General features: G+C 47.2%; 2 protein-coding genes across 2 annotated transcripts in view; one reads left to right on the top strand and one right to left on the bottom strand.

Moving 5' to 3' along the window:
- The window catches only part of epha10 (EPH receptor A10), an 80,594-nt gene extending 74,636 nt beyond the window's left edge, over positions 1 to 5,958 (top strand). Inside the window, exons 13-18 of the mRNA XM_032579962.1 lie at positions 68 to 184; positions 765 to 851; positions 929 to 1,081; positions 2,951 to 3,141; positions 3,221 to 3,385; positions 3,944 to 5,958. Coding sequence (XP_032435853.1) covers positions 68 to 184; positions 765 to 851; positions 929 to 1,081; positions 2,951 to 3,141; positions 3,221 to 3,385; positions 3,944 to 4,058 — 828 coding nt within the window. The 3' untranslated portion in view covers positions 4,059 to 5,958. The remainder of the gene's footprint in view (positions 1 to 67; positions 185 to 764; positions 852 to 928; positions 1,082 to 2,950; positions 3,142 to 3,220; positions 3,386 to 3,943) is intronic.
- Positions 5,959 to 8,150: 2,192 nt separating this feature from the next.
- Positions 8,151 to 19,062, bottom strand: LOC116730619 (prolyl endopeptidase). The gene is made up of 15 exons (XM_032579963.1): positions 18,904 to 19,062; positions 18,037 to 18,111; positions 17,836 to 17,969; positions 16,789 to 16,919; positions 16,515 to 16,724; positions 16,274 to 16,395; positions 15,679 to 15,784; positions 13,472 to 13,663; positions 12,855 to 13,052; positions 12,686 to 12,789; positions 11,453 to 11,589; positions 11,184 to 11,278; positions 10,982 to 11,113; positions 10,565 to 10,721; positions 8,151 to 8,880 (listed from the first exon to the last, which is right to left on the bottom strand). Exons 1-15 carry the CDS (start codon positions 18,943 to 18,945, stop codon positions 8,586 to 8,588), a joined length of 2,130 nt encoding a protein of 709 aa, XP_032435854.1. The 5' UTR covers positions 18,946 to 19,062; the 3' UTR covers positions 8,151 to 8,585.
- Positions 19,063 to 21,665: the final 2,603 nt, after the last annotated feature.

The following is a 21,665-nucleotide window of genomic DNA, read 5'->3' as shown; positions in this document are numbered from 1 at the left end:
CTTGATGACCTTGATGACCTTGACGAAGGAGCTTTGAGCTAGCTAACGCCGCCTGGTGTCTCCTCAGAAACACGAAGGCCAGCTGAGCGTCATGCAGCTGATGGACATGCTGACCGGAGTGGCTTCAGGGATGAAATATCTCACTGAGATGGGATTCGTCCACAAACGGCTGGCAGCGCACAAGGTGAGGCGAGAGGAGGTCACTTCCTGTCTCCAACAGGAAGTTAGCTTCAACAAGGTTTCAAAGAAAGAATCAAAATATATGAACTTTAGAGAACATTAAACCATAAACATTCATATAGAACTCTAACATGTGGCAAACATCTAATGTGCTACTGGCACAGCTAACGTTTCAATTAGCAATTTTATTAACATTTAACGCAATTAGCTTCCCCTAAATAAAATTTCAAATTCTAAACTGATAATTTACTTTTCTGTTTTTCAGCTAATGTTTATTATTAATGGTTTATGGTTAGCTATGCTAACTATTTATCTAGCATTTTAGCTGTTTAGCTTGCATGCTAGCTGTTTAGCTAGCGTGTCAGCTGTTTATCTTGCGTGTTAGCTGTTCAGCTAGCGTGTCAGCTGTTTATCTTGCGTGTTAGCTGTTCAGCTAGCGTGTCAGCTGTTTATCTTGCGTGTTAGCTGTTCAGCTAGCGTGTCAGCTGTTTATCTTGCGTGTTAGCTGTTCAGCTAGCGTGCTAGCCAGTGGTTGTGTCTGTAGAGGCAGAATAACCTCAGATCTGTCATCGGGTTCCTCTCAGGTTCTGGTGAACTCCAACCTGACCTGCAAGGTGTCGGGCTTCAGGCCGCTTCAGGAGGAAAAGATCGACTCCATCTACACCACGCTGGTGAGAGGCGGAGCTTCACTGCAGCTGGTTCTGAGCGCTGACCCCTGACCTTTACACCCAGTTTGTTCTCCCTGCAGCACGGAGGGAAGAGCGTGGTTCTGTGGACCGCCCCGGAGGCCATCCAGTACCGCCGCTTCTCCTCGGCCTCCGACGTCTGGAGCTTCGGCATCGTCATGTGGGAGGTCATGTCCTACGGAGAGAGGCCCTACTGGGACATGGGCACCCAGGATGTGAGTCGGTTCCCCTCCCCAACCCGCTGCTGTTTCCTGACCCAAATGGAGTCTGAGCCTCTCTGAGCCTCTCCAGCTGCGTGACTAATCCTGCTTCCCTTAAGGACACTCGGACCCCCTCGGTACCGACCCGATTCTCCTCTTCTCTCTCTAAAGAGCTGAAAACCTTCAGCTTCCCCAGCTGAACCAGAACCAGAACCTTTAATGCAGCTGAACCAGAACCAGGAAGCCATTCTTTCTCTGCTGCAGACAGACATGCATTAGATCTGGTCCGGAGTCAGTTTGGAGTTTTATTTTTGGGTGTTTATGGTTTTCATTTTGGGGTTTCTTGGTCGGTGGAGCAGAACGGTTTCGGCTCCACAGGAAAACCCTGCAGATTTTCCCGCTGCTGCGTTTCCCAGAGTTCACTGCAAAAACACAAAATCTTACCAAGTAATTTCGATTTAGTTTCTAGAGATTCAAATGTTCTTGAAATCAGACAAAACTAACCTTCCAGTAACTTTTCAGCAGGATGTCGTAGTTTGTTTTCAGTCAATAATTCCTTATTAACGTTGATGAAAGGTGTTGGGTGGGATTTTGTGGTTTTGCAGTGTTCAGAGTTAATATGCATGAGTTGCTGCGCAGCATCAGGCTCCTCCTCTGACCTTCCTGCTGACCTTTGGTGAAGTTTCCTCTCAGCCGCCGTTAGATGATCAAACTTTCCAATTGAGAGGTGAAAGGTGAAGCTTGTAGAGCAGCAGAGATATTAATCCACTTTAAATGGAGACATTATATCATAAGCGGGTTTCTGCTGGACCCGTCCGCCTGCGATCCGCCGTGGCCTTTCCCCGGCGCCGCTGATTAAATGGAAATGTCAGGAGCTGAGGAGCGTTTTATGAAAGCTCAGATGGAGGGTTTATGAAATGATGCTGCTGATCGTTTGTTTACTGCAGCAGAGGAGGAACCAGGGCTGCAGCTACGCAGGGGCAGGAGGGGCCACCGGCCCGGAACTCATGTCCTTCACTCAGATTTATTCAAAATAATCACTGAAGCCTGTTTGCAGATAAATAGATATTAATTCACCTGAAATATATAACTGTAAATATAATGTTGGGTCCCTGAAAATCAGAGTTACGGCCCTGAATGAGTTACGGCTTCAGCAATTAATGGTGATTAGTTAACAATTATTTCAATAACCTGTTAAACTAGTAATTGATTAATCAGAGACTCTAACAAAGAGCAACACAGTCACAGCAGCAATGAAGCCGAAACTCAAACAGTTTTTTACATTTTGAATAAAAATCTGTTTGTTTTAACCCAGAACTAGTTTCAGCTTCATCTGGTTCAGATCGGATCTTTGTGGTTCTCCTCATGTTCCCATCAGAACTCAGAGCTTTTCCACCTGAGCTCAGAAATCTTCAGGTGGATTTCTTCCACCTGAAGAAATCCTTTTTGGATTTCTTCAAAAAGGAAGAAATCCAGACGGTATTTTGGGTTCTAAAGGTTCTGGTTCTGTTCGCCAGGAGGAAATGAAACTGATAACAGAAACTAAAACGTTGAGATATTCCCAATGGGAGGCTGCTGGTTGGTCCAGGAGCAGCAGGTGTCCGGTCCGGTCCGGTTAGCAGCCGGTTCTGGAGAAACTGCTGGCATTAGGAAGAGGAAACTGGAAGCTCAGTCCCAGGAGTTATTAATGAACCCCAAGATGTTTTCTGTAAACAAAGGTTAGAGGTCATTTAATAAAGTTTTTAAGTAGGACAACAAACACACACACACACACACACCTCTGCTGTCCCTCACGTATGAAGCTAATTATAGATGAAGTGGTGGAGAATTTCTCACCTGACTTCCTGTGTGTGTGTGTGTGTGTGTGTGTGTGTGTGTGTGCAGGTCATAAAGGCCATCGAGGACGGCTTCAGGCTGCCGGCTCCGGTCAACTGCCCCCCCCACCTGCACCAGCTGATGTTGGACTGCTGGCAGAAGGAGCGGGCGGAGCGGCCCGGCTTCAGCCAGATCCACTCGGCGCTCAGTAAGAGCGTCCGCTCTCCGGACGGCATCGGCTCGTCCACGCTGGCGCGCAGGTTGGGATGCGGCGGCGGCGGCGGCTCGCCAGAGGCTGCCGGGCTGATTTCTAATGTTTCCGTCGTTTTGCTCCCGCAGGACGCTGAGCTCGTCCATCTCCCTGGCCGAGCGGCCGCTGCCCTCCTTCCCGTCCTTCAGCTCGGTGGGAGAGTGGCTGGACGCCGTGGACATGAGCCGCTACAAGGACAACTTCACCGCTGCAGGATACTGCTACCTGGAGTCTGTGGCTCGCATGACCGTACAGTGAGTGGCTTCAGTAACACCTCAGGGACGCTACGGCATGCTGTAGGGACAAAATTAGGAATATGGCGCCACCAGCGGAATCTACTGTCATCCATTCTAAAGAAAGCTACTGGTCTAGCTAGCGTTAGCATTGGAGAGGCTAACGAGTAGCGTTCTACTTCCTCTAGTAGCCATTAGCAGAGGAAGAGAATGTTTGCTGGGTTTTTTTAGTCATCTAGCATCAACTGCATTAGCCTTCAATAGCCTAGCATTAGCATTGGAAAGCTTAGAGTTAGCCTATGGGAGGCTGATGTTAGGATTGATGTGATGTGATGGTGTTAGGAAGTAGCCAATCCAGTGGCTACATTATTCTCAACATGCTAGTCCTTAGCCTCTCCAAAGCTAACAGTAGCTAGTAGTTTCCTTCTCAGCGAAGCCAGCTGATCTTTGGATTAGGTCTTAGAATGGATGTAACCTCCCGCTGCATGGAAGTAGCCGCCGCCTGGTGTGTGATAGTCTTAATTTAGTCACTAATGGCGCGCCGTAGGCCGCAGCTTCTGAGTGTCTGTGTCTCTGCAGAGACGTGCTGAGCCTGGGCGTCACCTCCCTGGACCACCAGAAGCTGATCCTGGCCGCCATCCAGACGCTGCGGGCGCAGGTGATCCAGATGCACGGCCGGGGGGTCCAGGTCTGACCGGGGGGTCCAGGTCTGACCGGGGGGTCCAGGTCTGACCGGGACTCACCTGGCTGCGGCTGCGGCGCCTCACACAGGTGTGCAGGAGGAGACGAGCGGGGAGCGTCCACCCTGGAGGACAGGCCAGTGGACGCTTGACTCCTCTTCCATTCCTTCATCCCTTCTTCCTGTTTTCAAGAGGAGGTGAGCGGCGCGACCCGAGGACCCCGAAGGAGTGATGTCATGTGACCTTTGTGACCTCTGCCGCTCCCTCCGGCCAATCAGAGCCCCGGATGGACAGGTTTGGTGGAATGTCCCTTTAAGACAAACCTTGGCAGAAGGACTCGTGTTTCCACGTTGATCCGACCGACCAACTGGAGCGGGCTTTGTGGGCGGGGCTTCAGTGGTGGCCCAATCAGAAACAGACGCTGGAAAATGTTCAAACTGTCGGGTTTTTCTTCTCCTTGGTGCTTTTTCCTGGTTTTCTTTGTGCTGGACGTCATTTCAGTAACAGTCCTCATGTTTCTGTGTTTACAGGTTCAGCTCAAAAAACTGGAATATCAGAAAAAATTCAGTTTTTTCTGTCAGATTTCAGAAACTTCTTGTAATTCTGATGATTAAACCTCAGAGAAGGAAAAGCCAAAGTTGGATCTGAACATTGAGAAGTGGTGGCGTGACACCAAGACGCTGAAGGAGCTCGTTGTTCAGAGGCTGTATCCAAGCATATTAACGGAAGATTGAGTGGAAGGAAAAAGTGTGGTAGGAAAAGATGCCGCAGCAACAGGGAGAATCTGGAGGAACTGAGAGAAAAACGACAAAAATGTTTCCCAGAATTCTGATATTTCTGCTTAAAATATCATCTTATTGATCTGATGTAATATTCTAATTTTCTGAGAGACAAAATTTTGGGTTTTTAATACTTTATTTATCTATTTATTTTAATATTCAGATTTTCTGTGACAATTTTTTGTCTCCTATTTATTTCATTTTATTTGATTTTCTTGTTATGATTTTCTGACACTGAATTTCAGTTTTTTTGTTTATTTATTAATATTAGATTTTCTGAGACAATAAATTTTGGGATTTCAGTCTTTAATTCATTTTTTAAAATAATTTAAATGTTCAGGTTTTGGGTGAGTTTTTGGGATTTCAGGCTCTTGTTTTACTTTATTTAATGTTTATTATTTTTTATGTGAAGCAGATTTTGGATTTTCATTCTGTGAGCCAAAATCATCAGAACTACTAGAAACAAAAGATTAAAATATTTCACTGTGTGTGTGAAATATGATTGATTGATTGATTGATTGATTGATCAGACAGGGACAGAAATGGTTTTCAGTTGGTGGTGTTTTCCAGGCGCTGCGCCCCCTGGGGGCCGTCCTGCTGTAAACATATTTATCCATATTTATTGTCTCCACAGAGGAAGGTTTTATTCGTCCGGTTCTGTTGGGTTTGGACTCGGAACCGGCAGAGGGATGTTTGAACTGTCGGTACACAGTATCTGTGCGTTCCTGAACTTTAACTGGACTCGCTGGTTCTGTGGCAGCCTGTGTGATTCCTGCTGTAAACATGATGGTGTTGCACTTCTTCTTCTTCTCCTCCTCCTCCTCCTCCTCCTCCTCCTCCTCCTCCTCTGCGCGGTGAGCTCACGGTCCGGGTCGTTTGGGTTTCTTCTTCTTCTCCCAGCCCAGCTCCACGTTTCCAGTTTTGATGTTTAATACTGTAAATATGTATCTGAAATGCCAAATCTATTTTTATAGTTTGTTTGAATAACGTGTTGATCTAATATCTGCTCACCGTGGAAAAGTTTTACTGGTTACATTTGGAATATAAAACAGATTGATAATCATTTTTACCTGACTGAAGGAAATCTGATGGCTGTTGCAATATTTAAACGTGTTATTAAAAAAGTCCAACACCAGCAGCCGGTTCCGCCTCTTCAGATTCCGAATCAGCTCAGAGTAAAAAAATTAAGCAACGTTTTGGTTATTTAGTCTCAGAGGAAAAACTCACCACGATATTCATCGTTGATAATATTTAGCTTTAACATTTATTTTCCAAACTAAATATTTTTAGCCTCATATGTTCAACTAGCCAACTAAATAATTAGGTTGCTAGCTAAACGTTGAGCTAGCTGCTAGCTCTTTATTTCAGACTAAAACTTTTTAGATTTACATTCCAGGTATTTTGGAAAGTCCAAAGATAATTGGCCCGACTTTACCCTGAGAAATGTGATTTTATTTTCCTGGGAGTTTGTGACGTGAAGCCGGAAGGAAGCGACGCGCTGAGGACCGGAAGAACTGAATGCTAACTGGAGCCCAGTATGACGTCACCTTGCCTCAAGTGACCTGCAGAGATCCTCCCTGAAGACGCAGATTGCGTCACCTGGTCACGTGACCGCAGGAAGTGACCGGAAGTGGGAAGCGCAGCAGCAACTGAGGTCACAGTGAATAAAAACACAATGACATCATCATCTTTCTCTCATAAAGGTGCAGCAGCGATCAATACTCTGAATATTAGCTCTTATTGGAGTTTGAGACTTAATGAGTTTCATCTGTGGAGCCATGATGCCGCTGTCATTCATTCCCGCGGATCTTCACTCCACTGAACTCACTGAAACCCAGACAGAATCTTACTAACTCCAACTGTTCCGCGGAAAATGCGAAGCTGCCGCCATCTTTTCAGGTGTGTCGATCACAGCAGGTTTCAAACCGGAAACCTGAGTCTGTTCAGTCTGTTAGCATCAGAGCAGCTCCACAGATAAACACTTAAACTAGGTCTGACACGATTAATCGCGGTTAATCAATTATTGAAACAATATCAACTCATTTATTAATCGGTTAATCATTAAGTGGAGCATTCAGTGTTTCTGTTTGGCTTCATTGCTGCTCTGACTTGGTTTTTGTCTGGAAATCGTTTTGAGTTTAACGAATAATCGATTACTAAATTAGTAATATTTCAGTAATTGATTAATCACAACTAATCGTTTCAGAGACACTAATTGCATGTCTTTGGACTGAGGGAGGAAGCCAGAGAACCCACAGCCCAAGGAGAACCTGGTTCTGGTTCTGGGTTCTGGTTCTGATTTAACTGGTTTTCCTCTGTTCTGTTCGGGTCGGCGAGGAGCCGCCAGGCTCCAGGGAGAGCAGATTAACGGAGCGCAGGTCCATCGCTAAGCTGCTGTGAAGGAGAAACTTCTAAAGTTCTGATCCGGTCCGGTCCGCTCGGCGGCCCAAAGCGGCTTTAGGAGCTAATCTGAGCTTCGTGGAGGAGAAACTGAATGAAGGAGATGAAGGCTTGGAGTTCCTCAGGGATCCTGCTGTGGCCCGGCCCGTTCCCCTCATTATTCTCGCCTTTGTCTTCAGAACCTCATTCAGAACCAGATTCAGAACCTGCGGCCCGGCGGCGCTCTGCCTGCTAATCCTCCACCAGACGCTTCAGGATGACATCAGATTGAACTGAGCGACCCGCCAGAACCTCCAGAACCAGCAGCACCGCAGAGACCCTGCTCACCGCTTCACCTCTGACCCCTGAGCGCCGCCGCTGCTGGAGCTGCTTCCGCAGAGACACGCTGCCATCCAGTGGCTGCTGACGGCACTGCAGCAGAACTTGACTCACCAAATGTGATTTATGGAGCGATTCAGATTCTTGCTGCAGTTTATTACAAAATAATCCAGCTGAAACCGCTCCAGACTGTTGCCATGGCAACTGAAATCCTTCAGAGGTTTCCTGCAACCAGCAGCTGCAGATTCATCTCAGCAGAACTCAAAGAAAAGTTTTCTGGATCAACGTCAAGACCAGCTGCACTGCAAAAACACGTCATACCAAGTAATTTAGTGCAAATGTCTCAGAAAACTATAAAACAAGACAAACTAACTCAGTAACGTTTCAGTGAGATATTAAATGACTAATTCCACTGGCAGATAATTTAAATTCTCACGGGAAAATGTCTGAAGTGAAATAATCTGCAAGAAGTGAATATTTTGAAATGTCTTATTTTTAAAGAGTCAAGTTTTATTTTTGTTTTTAGGTTTTAAAATTAAGAAAAATGTGAAACTTTTGCAGAAAATAAAGATGGATGTTTCCATCTGTGGGATGAAAAATAGATCTAAATATCACAAGTTTTTTTTAATGTAATTTTGTCCTGGAAGATCAATTTACTGCAGGAAAAAATGCTTAAACAATCAAGTTATTAAATTTACATTTAAAACTGTAGTTTATTATAGTGAGTCAAAGATTGAAACTTTTCTTCCGGTTCTGATCCTGAATCTACACTGAAAAAATAAAACAACAGATCCAAATTAAATTGAGTTAATTTGTTAGTTTGTCCAAAAATATCAAGTTTCTTAAGGTGTCATGGTAAACAAATGTAAATAAAGTAAATCTGACAAACTTAATTTGAATAAATGTTTTACAGTTGGATCATGTTTTTCTTTTTTCAGCGTAGATCCCTCAGTGGATCTCTGGATCTCTTCCTGACTCTGGACCAGCGGAGGTTTTACTGAAGGTCAACAGCTTTCATTCAGAGCCGGATCTGGACTCTGAGCTTCAGTCCTTCCAGTGGAGCTGCAGCGTCTCGGCGATGAAGGCGAAGATGTGCGTGTCCTCCAGGATGGCCTTGGCCGTGGGCTTCCCGGCGCCGTGTCCGCTGCGGGTGTCGACGCGCAGCATCAGCGGCCGGCGCTGCTGCGGGCTGCCGCCCACGCCGCGCTGCAGCGCCGCGCAGAACTTCAGCGTGTGCAGCGGAACCACGCGGTCGTCGTGGTCCGCCGTCAGCAGCAGGACGGCCGGGTACTGCGGGCCGGAGTACGGCGCCTCCGGCAGGTTGTGGAGGGGAGAGTACCTGCAGACAGGACAGGGTCCAGACCCGTTCTGCTGGTTCTGATGCAGACTGGGCTGCTCAAACCAGCTGGGAGGTTCTACAGCACCTGAAGGTCCGGGGGCCAAATACGGCCCGCCGTAACTTTCTGTGTGGCCCTCAGACGCCAAATTCCATCAATCTGTCGCTTCAGGTTTTCACCAAAATTCACAAAGAAATCAACATGTTTCCCTGCCTGACAGTTTTTGCTGGTTTTTGACAGTTTTTGCTGGTTTTTGCTGGTTTTTGACAGTTTTTGCTGGTTTTTGACAGTTTTTGACAGTTTTTGCTGGTTTTTGACAGTTTTCCTCACTGCTTGAGTTTTCCATGAAACTAAAACACAAAGATTTTATAACTACAGTTCAGCCAAAATACACTTTTTAATTTCTCTGCAGACTCTGGACAAATGACGCATTTTAATAAAAGTTAGAACTAATTTACAAAAAGTCTGGAATTTCATGCAAAATGATAAAGGATAGATAAAAAAATATTTTCGTAAACTGCAAACAATATAATATAATTAGTGAATATATTGCAGTATTTATCCTAAAATTAATACATTCTGCCATCTTGGTTTTTGTTTTTAATTTCTAAATGTTTTAGTGATGTAACTGCAAACTGAACTCGGCCTGCAGGTGGCGCTGTTTCTCACCTGAACTCCTCGGCCATAATCCATCGGTTAATTCACAAACTAAATATTTAGCTTTTAAATTTAATATTTAGTTTGGAACCTAAATGTTTAGATCTGAGCTAAACATTCAGTTTGAAAAATAGATATTTAGTTTGGAATTAAATATTTATTTTGAAAGTAAATATTTAGTGAGCAAAATAAAAACCATTATTTTAGACTAAATGAAATATTTATTTCTCAAACTAAATTATTAGCTCAGATATCAGCTGGTTAGTTGGAACCTCACTAACTTCCTAACGAGACTTTCATAAATGAAGGAATAAAATGGTGAAAATATTAAAACTTAAAAATGAACATCAGCATTTCTTTAATTATTGCTTATTTGACTCTAAATACCCAAAACATTTAAGCAAAACAAAAAATCTAAACATTTAATGTCAGTAAAAACTTCAATATTAATATATATTATATTAAAGTTCAGAAATATTTCAGCCGTTTGAAGTTTTAGGATATTCATGTTTCTGAGGACAGAGAGGTTCTGGTTCTGTTCTGGTTCTAGTTCTGTTCCTGGTTCTGTTCCTGTTCCTGGTTCTGTTCTGGTTCTGTTCTGGTTCTGCTCTGTTCTGGTTCTGCTCTGTTCTGGTTCTGTTCTGGTTCTAGTTCTGTTCCTGGTTCTGTTCCTGGTTCTGCTCTGTTCTGGTTCTGTTCTGGTTCTAGTTCTGTTCCTGGTTCTGTTCCTGTTCCTGGTTCTGTTCTGGTTCTGCTCTGTTCTGGTTCTAGTTCTCTTCTGGTTCTGTTCTGGTTCTGCTCTGTTCTGGTTCTGTTCTGGTTCTAGTTCTCTTCTGGTTCTGTTCTGGTTCTGCTCTGTTCTGGTTCTGTTCCTGTTCCTGGTTCTGCTCTGTTCTGGTTCTGTTCTGGTTCTAGTTATGTTCCTGGTTCTGTTCCTGTTCCTGGTTCTGCTCTGTTCTGGTTCTGCTCTGTTCTGGTTCTGTTCCTGTTCCTGGTTCTGCTCTGTTCTGGTTCTGTTCTGGTTCTTACTTGATGAGCCACTGGAACTGCTCCGGGTCGTCTGCGCAGCCGTAGTCGGTGGTCCAGGCGTGTCCGATGGTGAACTTGTGGAACTTCAACATGTCCAGAACTCCGACCTCGGCGACGACGCATCCGAACAGCTGCGGCCGCTGGATCATGCAGGCGGCTGCAACAGAACCGGCAGAACTTCACCGAGTCCGGAACGGAGCAGCGGCAGCAAGAAAACCAAACCGGAAGGTTTTGACTATTTTGACTCAAATGTTTCTGCTTCAGTAAAATGTTGGGGAACCAAGATGGCCGCCCAGCTGACCCGGAGAGCACGGCGGGAAAAAGGAAATATTCCATGAATTGCTCAAACCGATTTATCGGCAGCCCTGCAACGCCCCGCTGAAGGTTCTGCAGAACCGGGTCCAGAACCGGACTCACCGACCAGCAGGCCGCCGTTGGACGCTCCGTTGATGGCGATCCGGCTGGCCGAGGTGAACCGCTCCCGGATCAGGAACTCCGCCGCGCTCTGGAAGTCGTCGAAGCAGTTCTGCTTCCGCTCCAAGGTTCCGGCTGCAGACGGAGAACATCTTTAGAACAGAACCGGAACCAGAGCCGGGTCCAGAACCAGAGCCGGCGGTACCTTTGTGCCAGGTGAGGCCGTACTCTCCGCCGCCCCGGATGTTGGCCACGGCCAGAACTCCGCCCAGGTGTCTCACGAACAGCAGGTAGGCCACACTGGGTCAGAACCAGAATCACAACTGAGACCCGGATCCCGATACCGACACGTTCAAATCGCTGAGAAGAAAGAAACATTCGAACCGGACCGGCCGCTGGTCCAGAACCGGGTCGCAACACAAAGCGGCCCGGTTCTGGTCCAGAACCCGTTCGGAACCGGCCGATGTGGCTCACTTGTAGTACGGCTGGATGGAGTTCTCGAAGCCGCCGTAGCCGTACAGGAAGACCGGGTTGGTTCCGTCCCACTTCAGGTCCCGGGAGTGGACCAGGAACATGGGAACGCTGGTTCCGTCCTTACTGGGGTAGAAAACCTGGGAGAGACGCACGGGTCGGAACCGACCCGGTTCTGGTCACCAGAACCACCCACCAGAACCGGGTCAGTTCAGGGAGACGCACGGGTCGGAACCGACCCGGCTCTGGTGGGTTATAGGAGACTGACAGGTCAGAACCGAAGAGAACCTCCGATCCGTGAGTTCCAGAATCCATCAGAACCTGGGGAGAATTTCAGGTTCTACAGAAATGAGTCATCTGGGCTCAGTGTTGACCCATCAGAACCAGATAAACGGACTGAACCGTCCAGAACATTCAGGATGGACTGACTTCACTGAAACCAGTCCATTTTCTACCAGAACTTTCCAAAGATTCCAGTTTCTCCTGGTTCTGGTCCAGTTTCTCCTGGTTCTGGCTGAGTTCTGCTGGTTCTGGCATAGTTCTGCTGGTTCTGGTCCAGTTTCTGCTGGTTGTGACTGAGTGATTCTGGTTCTGGTCCAGTTTCTGCTGGTTCTGGCTGAGTTCTGCTGGTTCTGGTCCAGTTTCTGTTTGGCTGCAGTTGCTGCTTTTCACCAGCAGGTGGAGATGTTTCCTCACAGATTGGCCTGGTTCTGTTTGGACCCGGAATCATCTGGATCTGTTCTGATCAGCCAGCTGACCCAAAGCCAGCAGAACCAGGAAGAACCCAGTTAGAACTTCAGGGGTCGGATCGGACCTCCTGCTGGGTTTCTGAGACCCGACAGAACCAGCAGGTCCAAACAGCAGAACCTCAGGCTTAAACATAAAATCTCATTTTTCTTTGACCAGATCCGATTTGTGATTTAAATTTTTAAAAATATCGATTTCTTTTCTAAAATTGAAATAAAAGTTTCAGGGCAGGAAACGTTCAGGGCCTTTGGTACTGGCCCTTTAAGACTTTATCTCCGTATTATTTTGACTTTGTTGTTGAGTTGATCAAACTTAAGTAAACAGAAGCTGTAAAAACAAGATGGCCGCCCTGACATCACTCTGAGCCACGGACTGGATTGGTGGAAAAAATGGACCAAAAGTTCAAATGATCAAGAAAATGTGTTTCTGTTCCGGTTCTGGCCGAACCTTCGGGTCGGGTCCAGGTGTTCAGAAGGGGGCGGAGCTCACCTGGCTGGTCAAGAAGTCCTCCTGGTTGATGCCTTTGACCTCGACCTCCCTGAAGACCCGGGGCTCCGGGTCGGGCTGGCTCAGGTCGCAGTGGTAGATGATCCCTGATGGAGAGCAGAGGGTCAGCTGGAGGCAGGGGGTCAGAGGTCATAGGTCAGCGGAGGGTTACCCGGCGTGGTGAAGGAGGTGAACTTGTAGAAGAACTCTGAGTGTTTCTTCTTGCAGCTGACCCCAGCGACGGTTCCCACGTCCAGCGGCAGCTCCTGCAGCAGGCGGCCGCTGCTCAGCTCGAACAGCTGCAGCACGTCCTTCACGTCGTGGACGTAGTTCACCAGCAGGTGGCGCTGGTTCACACAGGAGACGAAGCCTGCAGGCCAGAGGGCAGAGGTCAGGTCGGATCCAGAGGTCAGAGGGGAAGAAACTGAAACTGTTATAAATTCAGAGCTTCTGCAGTTTGGTCTGATTCCCGCCACCGGCGTGACGCAGCCGCTGGCGTCTGAGACCAGTTTCACTTTTCCGCAGAGTTTCCTCTGACGGCGGCGCGGCCGCCGGCCACCACTTCCTGGTCTCTGTGGTCGGTCGTCATGGAAACGCCGGCCAGGAATTCACAGAAAGGCTTTCGCAACGCTCCGGACTGCGGTTCTGAGGACGAGAGCTCTGCGTATGTCTGCTGCTGGCGGACTTTTCCCTTCATTCCCGGCACCGGAACCAGCCGAAGGGCGGGACCGGGCGGGACCAGGCTGAACCGGACCGGACCGGGCCGGGCCGGGCCGGGTGGCTGCTCACCCAGGACGTCCTTCTCGTGCTGCGGGATCAGCGTGGTCCAGTTCTGCCGGTCCGGGTTCTGGATGTCGATGTTGATGAGGAGGTAGCGCGGCGCGTCCAGGTTGGAGCGGAACGTGAACACGCTGCCCTCGTTGGTCACGTAGGAGTACTGCGCCTCGAAGTCGTCCACCAGCCGGACCCACGGCAGCAGACCTGCAGAACCAGAACACTTTCACAACCACACAGCAGGAAGTGGCCACAGCCGGCGCCGAAACTTCCCACAACACAACAAGGTTCGCAGGCCCAAGGAAGCCGAACTGGAGTTTCATCAGCTGCACACAGAGAACCCAACAGAACCAACAGAACCTCTGCAGAACCCAGCCAGCGAAGCAACTGCTGCTGAACATCATCATAAAGATTTTTATCAGGATTAATTCACATTTTCATCAATCTTCATATGTTAAGAATCAATCATTTTAATGATTAATCGATTGGATCAAAAAATTGCCACTTTGGCAACTGCTGTTTTATACAATATTAGAAAAATGTTAAAAGATCCAAATAAAGAAATAATTTTGTTTCTTTAAATGAGAAAATCAACATTAGATGTCTAAAAGTCAACAGCAGCGTTTCCATAGCGACCGTTTGATCTGCAGATAAAAATCCTTCTAACTTCAACCTGTGAAAAGTTCAGGTTTGGACTGAAGATCAGAACCGAGCAGAACCGACCTGCTGATTATTGTTTTCATCAACTGATTCATAATTAGATCATAAAAAGTCCTTGAAGAGTCAAAGAAGTTTTTAATCTTAAATCTTCATATTTTTACAGTGTTGCTTCACTACTGATTGTTGTTCCAGCAGTTGGTTCGCTCCAGTTAACTATGAATTAATTATCTCAATAATCGATTAATCGTGATTAATCGTTCCACCGTAATGGAAATTCTGCTTCAGAAACCAGGAAACGTCGTGTTTATTCAGGAAGAAATAACTGGGATGAGTTAAAGTCGCCGGCAGCGAAGTTCCACCTCAGAGTCGTGGTTGCAGAACGCAACAGAACCGGTCCGGTTCCGGATTTCTGTGGAAACGACTCTGGAGGAAAAACAAGGGAGGATTTTTACCTCCGTATTGAATCCACCTGCAGAAACGACTCATTTTCACACCGACGCAGCAGATAACAGATTCACTCATTCATTCATTCATTAACTCATTCATTAACTTATTCATTCATTCATTCATTCATTCATTAACTCATTCATTAACTCATTCATTCACTCATTCATTCACTCACTCATTCATTAACTTATTCATTCATTAACTCATTCATTCACTCATTCATTCACTCACTCATTCATTAACTCATTCATTCATTAACTCATTCATTCACTCATTCATTCACTCACTCATTCATTAACTTATTCATTCATTAATTCATTAACTCATTCATTCACTCATTCATTCATTCACTCACTCATTCATTAACTTATTCATTCATTCATTCATTAACTCATTCATTCACTCATTCATTAACTCATTCATTCATTCACTCATTCATTAACTCACTCATTCATTAACTTATTCATTCATTCATTCATTCACTCATTCACTGAGGTTCACATTTTCTCAGAGTTTCCTGAAGTTTCTTCACTTGTTGAAATTCTTGTTGTTCCTCAGAAACTCAGCAGCTTCACTAAACATGAACCGAAGCAGAGCAGCTGCTGCGGTCCGGTCCGGTCCGGTCAGGTCAGCCCGGTCCGGTCCAGTCCAATCCAGTCCAGTCAGCCCGGTCCAGTCCGGTCCGGTCCAGTCAGCCCCGTCCGGTCCAGTCCAATCCAGTCCAGTCCAGTCAGCCCGGTCCAGTCCGGTCCGGTCCAGTCAGCCCCGTCCGGTCCAGTCCAATCCAGTCCAGTCCAGTCCAGTCGGCCCGGTCCAGTCCGGTCCGGTCCGGTCAGCCCGGTCCGGTCCAGTCCAATCCAGTCCAGTCAGCCCGGTCCAGTCCGGTCCGGTCCAGTCAGCCCCGTCCGGTCCAGTCCAATCCAGTCCAGTCCAGTCAGCCCGGTCCAGTCCGGTCCGGTCCAGTCAGCCCCGTCCGGTCCAGTCCAATCCAGTCCAGTCCAGTCCAGTCAGCCCGGTCCAGTCCGGTCCGGTCCAGTCAGCCCGGTCCGGTCCAGTCCAATCCAGTCCAGTCCAGTCAGCCCGGTCCGGTCCGGTCTCCAGGGATCCTGACCCACCTTGGATCCCGTCCGGAAGCGCCTGCAGGTCGCAGTACCAGAGCCGGTTGACGGGTCGGCAGCCCTCGGTGATGGACAGAACCGCGTACCGGCCGTCATCTGAGACCTGCAGCAGAACCGAACACGCAGCGTCAGCCGGGTCCGAAACCCAGAAGAACTAAAACCTGGAACCGGATTCTCCTAACGAGTCGAACCTGGAAAGTTTCAGATCTGCAGAAATTCACACAAAACAACTTAAATATTTGGACCCACTGACGCACCAGAACCAAACCAGAACCGGGTCGACACAGAAATCTGGGTTTTTTCTCCAGGTCATTAAACACAACAGAACTAGATCTGGTTCCGACCGGATATGAACCAGTTTGGACCGGTTCTGATCCGTAAATATTTTTATGAAAATGTCTGAATCAGGTTGGTTCTGATTGGACCTGGATTAGTTCTGGGCCAGAATTAGTGGTTGTGGGATGAAAACCAGAATCGGTTATTACTCTGCAGGGTTCTGATGGTTCTGTTGGTTCTGGTGGTCCAGCCCGTCTCAGAGTGAATGCACTTGGTTTTAGTTTCTGGATCAGAACCTGGTTCTGGTTGGACTCACCGTAACCGAGCTGTGCCATTTGGGATGGTCCGGGAACTCGGCCACCAGAACGTCGTCGGACTGCTCGGTTCCGATCCGATGGTAGAAGAGCTTCTGGTTGATGTTGGACGTGGTCTCGGTGCCTGAGGGACGACAGGAGCTGGTTACTCTGGTTCTGTTGGTCCGGTTCTGATCTGGAGCCAGACCTGGGCGGTTCTGGTTTGTTGTCAGAACCAGAACCGGGTCGGTGCGTGGTTCTGACCGTCAGCCTTGCCGTCCTGAGGCGGGTAGCAGTTGTAGAAAACGCCGCGGGCGTCGTGGGTCCAGGCCAGGCAGCTGAACTTGACCCGCTCCAGAACATCGGGCAGCGGCGCCAGATCGACCGGGTTCAGGAAGCGCAGTGTGACCCAGTCCGACCCGGCACTGCTCAGCCCGTACGCAAAGTACTCACACTCCTCAGACAGCCGGCCCACTGAGGAGACAGAGGGTTAGAGCGGTTCTGGAGCGGTTCTGGAGCGGTTCTGAGCCGGACTCACTCTTCAGCGCCATGGTTCCGTCTTCAGAGAGCGAGTTCGGGTCAAAGAACACAGAGGCCGGCGCGTCCAGCGAGTCCTGGACGTACAGAACGTCCTGGTTCTGGAGGCCCGCGTTGTGGAAGTAGAAATACCTGCAGGGAGAATCTGGAATAATCTGGAATAATCTGGAATAAAATGTCTAAACCTCCAGAGTTCGTGTAGAACGCCGTCGCTCCTGAACTGGATGAAAACCAGTTCAGGTTCAGTTAAAATCACATTTTTATTAAATTTATTTCATTAAATTCTTATTTTTTGCTTTAAACTGAAGTTTAAAACACTTTAAGGTTTTCTGACACCAAACCTGATCAACTTGACCAGTTAGCTTCTCCTGTTAGCATGGGAATGCTTCAAAATAAAATAACTTTATTAACAAACCAATAAAACTAATAAATAAATATACAAGAATAAAGTTGCAGTTTTATGACTAATATTATTATTACAACTTCATTCTCATTATTTTGACTTTATTCTTCTAAAGTTTATTCTCTTAATACTATGACTTCTTTATGGTAGTATTTTTATTTTTTATTAATGTTACTTTGTTACATTTCATTTAAAATGCTGCAATAATTTTAACATTTTGTTAAAATTATTTCTGTTTTATGTCAAAACCTTCAGGATCATCTGAACCAGAGAACTAAACTTTTTACAGTGTTTTACTGCATAACGCTGTAAAAACTCTGATATAAAATAATTATTTTAAAATAAATATTGTTCTTATAAATGGTCCATAAAATATAAATATTACAGAAGCTTCCTGAACCGCTCGGTCCAAATAATATGAATTAGTTTTCTGCTGTTAAACTCAGGTTACATCTAGAAAAGATTTATTTCACATTTTTAAATGTTTTCATGATCAACTAAATAAAAATAAAACATTTTTAATTAGGTGGAGAAGAATGTGGACTTGTTCTGAACTCCGAGTTCAACCAGAGTTTTCTGTGTGGGAAGAGAACGGGATCCGGTTCGGACCCGGTCCAGACCCGGGTCGGCCCGGCTGCTGTGTACCTGGACCCCCGCTTGTAGGGGCAGCTGAACTTGGGGTAGTCGTAGAGCTCGGTGAGGCGCTGCTGGAACCGGGCCCGAACCGCGCAGCCCTCCAGGTACGGCATGGTCAGCTGGTTCTGCTCCTCCACGAACGCCTGCGCAGCCAACAGATCGGATCAGACCTGAAACCGCCGGGGGGGTTCTGCAGGAAGAGGGCGTTACCATGGTTTCCGGGCTGTCCGGGTCCTCCAGCCAGGCGTACGGGTCCGGGATCTTGGTTCCGTGGTAATCATCCACCTGTTCCACAAACAAACAATCAGAGTCTGGCTCTGAAACCGGATCTTCTGGTTCCGGATGTTTCGTTGGTACTGAGAAGCTCTGTCAGCAGCAGCTTCACACCGAACCTGCAGGCTGAACGAAACGGCGCCAGAATGAAACGGCACCACCGGAGCTTTGGGGCTCCAAACCGGATCACAGGGAGACTCACAGAGTCAAAGGTTCAGGCTGCAGGATGGAAAAGTTCTACCTTCCACCAAGTTTTACCAGCGGAGGAGAGCAACAATCTGACGTCATTAAATCAGAGCAAGAAGAGCCTGAACCTCCATTTAGTTAGTTCAGGTCATACAACTGAACTATGAACATGAACAGATTCATTTTTTAACTGACTGAACTGGATTGAGAACCAGTTCTTTGGGAGGATGAACTGGTTTAAACTGTGGTGGTTCAGGATCCGGCCCCGGGCCCCTGGATCCGACCCTGGGCCCCCGGGACCCTGGATCCGGCTCTGGGCCCCCAGGAGCCTGGATCCGGCTCTGGCCCGGTTCTGCTCTGGTCTGAGCCTGGCTCTCCTGGACCCAAACCGTCCGGATCAGAACCAGGAAGGGAAAGTGAAAGCGGGTCGGAAGCTCCTCTTCCTGCAGCTCCAAAACTGATTATTGATAATTAATTATCAGTAATGATGCTGGTTTCTGCCTGAGCTCCACCTGACCCGGAGCCTCCCTCAGCCTCTACCTGTCCCGCTCCGCACCTGAGCAGCAGACCCGAACCGAACCGAGCCGAGCCGAGCCGAGCCCAGCAGGCCGGACTCACCTGGTTCAGGTCTCTCCGGGCTTCGGGGTATCTGAACGCCATCACGCCGCTGGGGGTCCGGGTCCTCTAATGTCGGTCGGAACCAGCGGACTCTGAACCTCCGGGCTGAACAGAAAGTGAAACTTTCAGGCCGGCAGACAGGAAGTGACGTTGTCAGCCAGGACCGTAAATGGCGCGGTCCCGTCGCTCGGGGATTTCTGGCGCAGTTTCAGCCGCAGGAGGAGCGACGTTCTGGGCGGCAAAGCGAGGACCAGCTGGAAGGGTTCGGTTCTGGTCCAGAAAACATCCGGCTGGTTCTGGTTCAGATTTTCCGGTTTTATCTCAGAATAAAGTCCAAATGTTGAGGAAAAAGTCTGAAATTAAAGAAACATTATTGTAATAAGTGATTGTTGTTATCAGATGTTAATATGATGAAACATTTTTTAATTTATTTTTACATTTTATTCTAAACCAGGGTGTCCAACGTGCGGCCCGCGGGCCACCGGCGGCCCTCAGGATGGCTTTGGACGGCCTGGTTCTGGTCTTTCAGTTCAGCTGGTTTGAAAGTTATGATGAAATTTTTAAACATGATTCACATCTTAAAATGAAAACTTCAAGTTTTTTGCTTTCAGTTTAACTTCTCAGTAAAAACATCCAGGAGCTTTTACAGAACCAGAACCAGAACCAGTTCATGTAACCAGAAAGAAAAATAACCAATCTAAAGAAATAAAATGTGGGCAATGGTTTCATGTTTTTTTAATCTAATTCTTTGTTTAAAATGATTAATTTTCCTCGTCAGAAACCCGACGTTATTAAAACTTTGTGTAAACATTAAAATTCAAAAGAAAAATACTAAACATTTTTAGTATTAGTATTTATTTTTAGCTGGAGAATTTCAGCCTCACATTTTCAGATCAAACTGATTAAATCTCCTAAATGAGTTTAGATTTTGCTGATTGACCCGTCAGGAGAGAACTGGCTGTTTCCCAGTTTAACCAGTAAAACTCTGGTTTCCTCCATGTTGGTCCAACGTTTCCTGGACTTTGGCCCAGAAGTTCTGATTCAATGTTTCACTATAAAAAATGATTTATCTTCAGCTGGACATAAAACCATGAACCCTGCTGACCTTTGACCCGGAGGTATTTTTATCACTGCAGGTTTTTTCCTTCCTGCTCCATTTTCTCCAGACTGCAGGCTGTGCAGCTTCATGAGTCAGCAGGAAGGCCGGTTCCGACCCGGTTCCGACCCGGACCGGACCTTCGGGTCGCCGCTGTCCGCTGACAGCTCCATGCAGGGCGGCATGGGTGGGGGGGCGGCAGAGCGAAGGAAAACAGCTTCAGAGCAGTAATCTGTCTAATCCAGGAAGCCGAGAAAACGACTGGGGGGCGAAGGGGGCGGGGCTAATTCCAACTAATTTAGTTAAGATGATTAAGTTGATGGGAAACAAGCTGCTGAAGGTTCTGGACTGGTTCTGGACTGGGTCCAGTCCATCTACCTCTGAGGCCCACACTGATGACATCATCAGTCTGTTACGAGTCCATTAACTGGGTCCAATTAGACCAGAACCAGAACCAGCTTCACTGTTCAGGTGAACAGAATGAAAATATAAAAACGAGGTTTTTATTTTAAGATGGCTGCAGCTCTGCTCAGCCTGCAGCACCACCTGAAGGTCAGTTTGTGTCCAGCATGTGTGGGGTCTGCAGAGAAACTAGCTGCCCCTTTCCTGACCCTTGACCTGGAGGAAAGGTCAGCCCTGATGGTTCCAGTGGACTGGACCGGTTCTACGGGCCGCCGAGAGTAAAGCTACCGTCACAAATTAAGAACAGAAAAAAAACTTTTTACTAACTTCTGATTTCAGCCTCAAACTAAATATTTAATTAGAAAGATAAATATTTAGTTTACAAACTACACATTTAGCTTTAAACTAAATAATATCCCTGAAGTGTGTATATATTTACACGAGTTAAACATCTGCAAACAAAATATTTAAGCTGTTAACTCTGTCGAGTTTAAACCTAAAACTCGCTAAATTCATGTTTAACTTTTAATATTAAGCTTCAATCTAAATATCTAACTCAGAGTTAGCTAAAAACGTAGCTTTGAGCTGAATATTTAGTTAGCATGCTACCTGTTTAGCTCGCTAACTAAACCAGCGGACGACTGGAGAGAAATGTTTTTCTGAGGAGAACGACGACCCTGAACTGGTGAAAGACGACCTTTTGACCTCTTGATGGGCAGCAGCCGTTGCTCCTCTCAGGTGGTTGCTGGTTGCGTTGTGCTAACACACCTGGAGGCAACAAGCTGAAGATCTAACAGCAACACGGCCTCTGATTGGCTGACCGTCTGCAGAGCCGAAAGTGGACCAGGCCAAGCTGCAGGTAGTTGGACGGTACCGGGCCCAGGCGGGTCGAGCCGGGCCCCCGCCGGCCCCGCCCGCCCGCCACAGACGGGCTCTGATTGGCCGAGAACGGCCAGGTGATTGAGATGAGATTATCATGTCAGATTACAGCAGAGAGTCAGACGGAGTCATCTGACTGCAGCCTCACCGTTACCATGACGATTCACCTGAAAAACAAAAGCTGCTCCGCCGAGAGAAACCAAAGGTTGAGCTTCAGAACCTCACACACACACACACACACACGCACACACACACACACACAGAAAGGAGCTGCGTTATTTACCGCAGCAGCAGATGGTGCAGAGCAGATCATAATCCTCATTGTGTAAAATGTTTTCACAGATCTGTCGTCATGGAGATGAAATGATTCACATGAAACCAGGTT

Source organism: Xiphophorus hellerii, chromosome 13 (assembly GCF_003331165.1).
Source record: "Xiphophorus hellerii strain 12219 chromosome 13, Xiphophorus_hellerii-4.1, whole genome shotgun sequence".
NCBI classification, from domain to species: Eukaryota; Metazoa; Chordata; class Actinopteri; order Cyprinodontiformes; family Poeciliidae; genus Xiphophorus; species Xiphophorus hellerii.
Note: the sequence above shows the minus strand (reverse complement) of the source record. Positions and strands in the feature narration are given on the sequence as shown.

Excerpts from the sequence above, each read along its gene's own strand:
- LOC116730619 (XM_032579963.1), bottom strand. The coding sequence starts at position 18,945 with ATGGCGTTCAGATACCCCGAAGCCCGGAGAGACCTGAACCAG. Across the intron at positions 15,785-16,273 it reads AATGGCACAGCTCGGTTACG|GTCTCAGATGACGGCCGGTA; the intron begins GTGAGTCCAACC and ends GTTCTGCTGCAG. Across the intron at positions 13,053-13,471 it reads GCACGAGAAGGACGTCCTGG|GCTTCGTCTCCTGTGTGAAC; the intron begins GTGAGCAGCCAC and ends TCTGGCCTGCAG.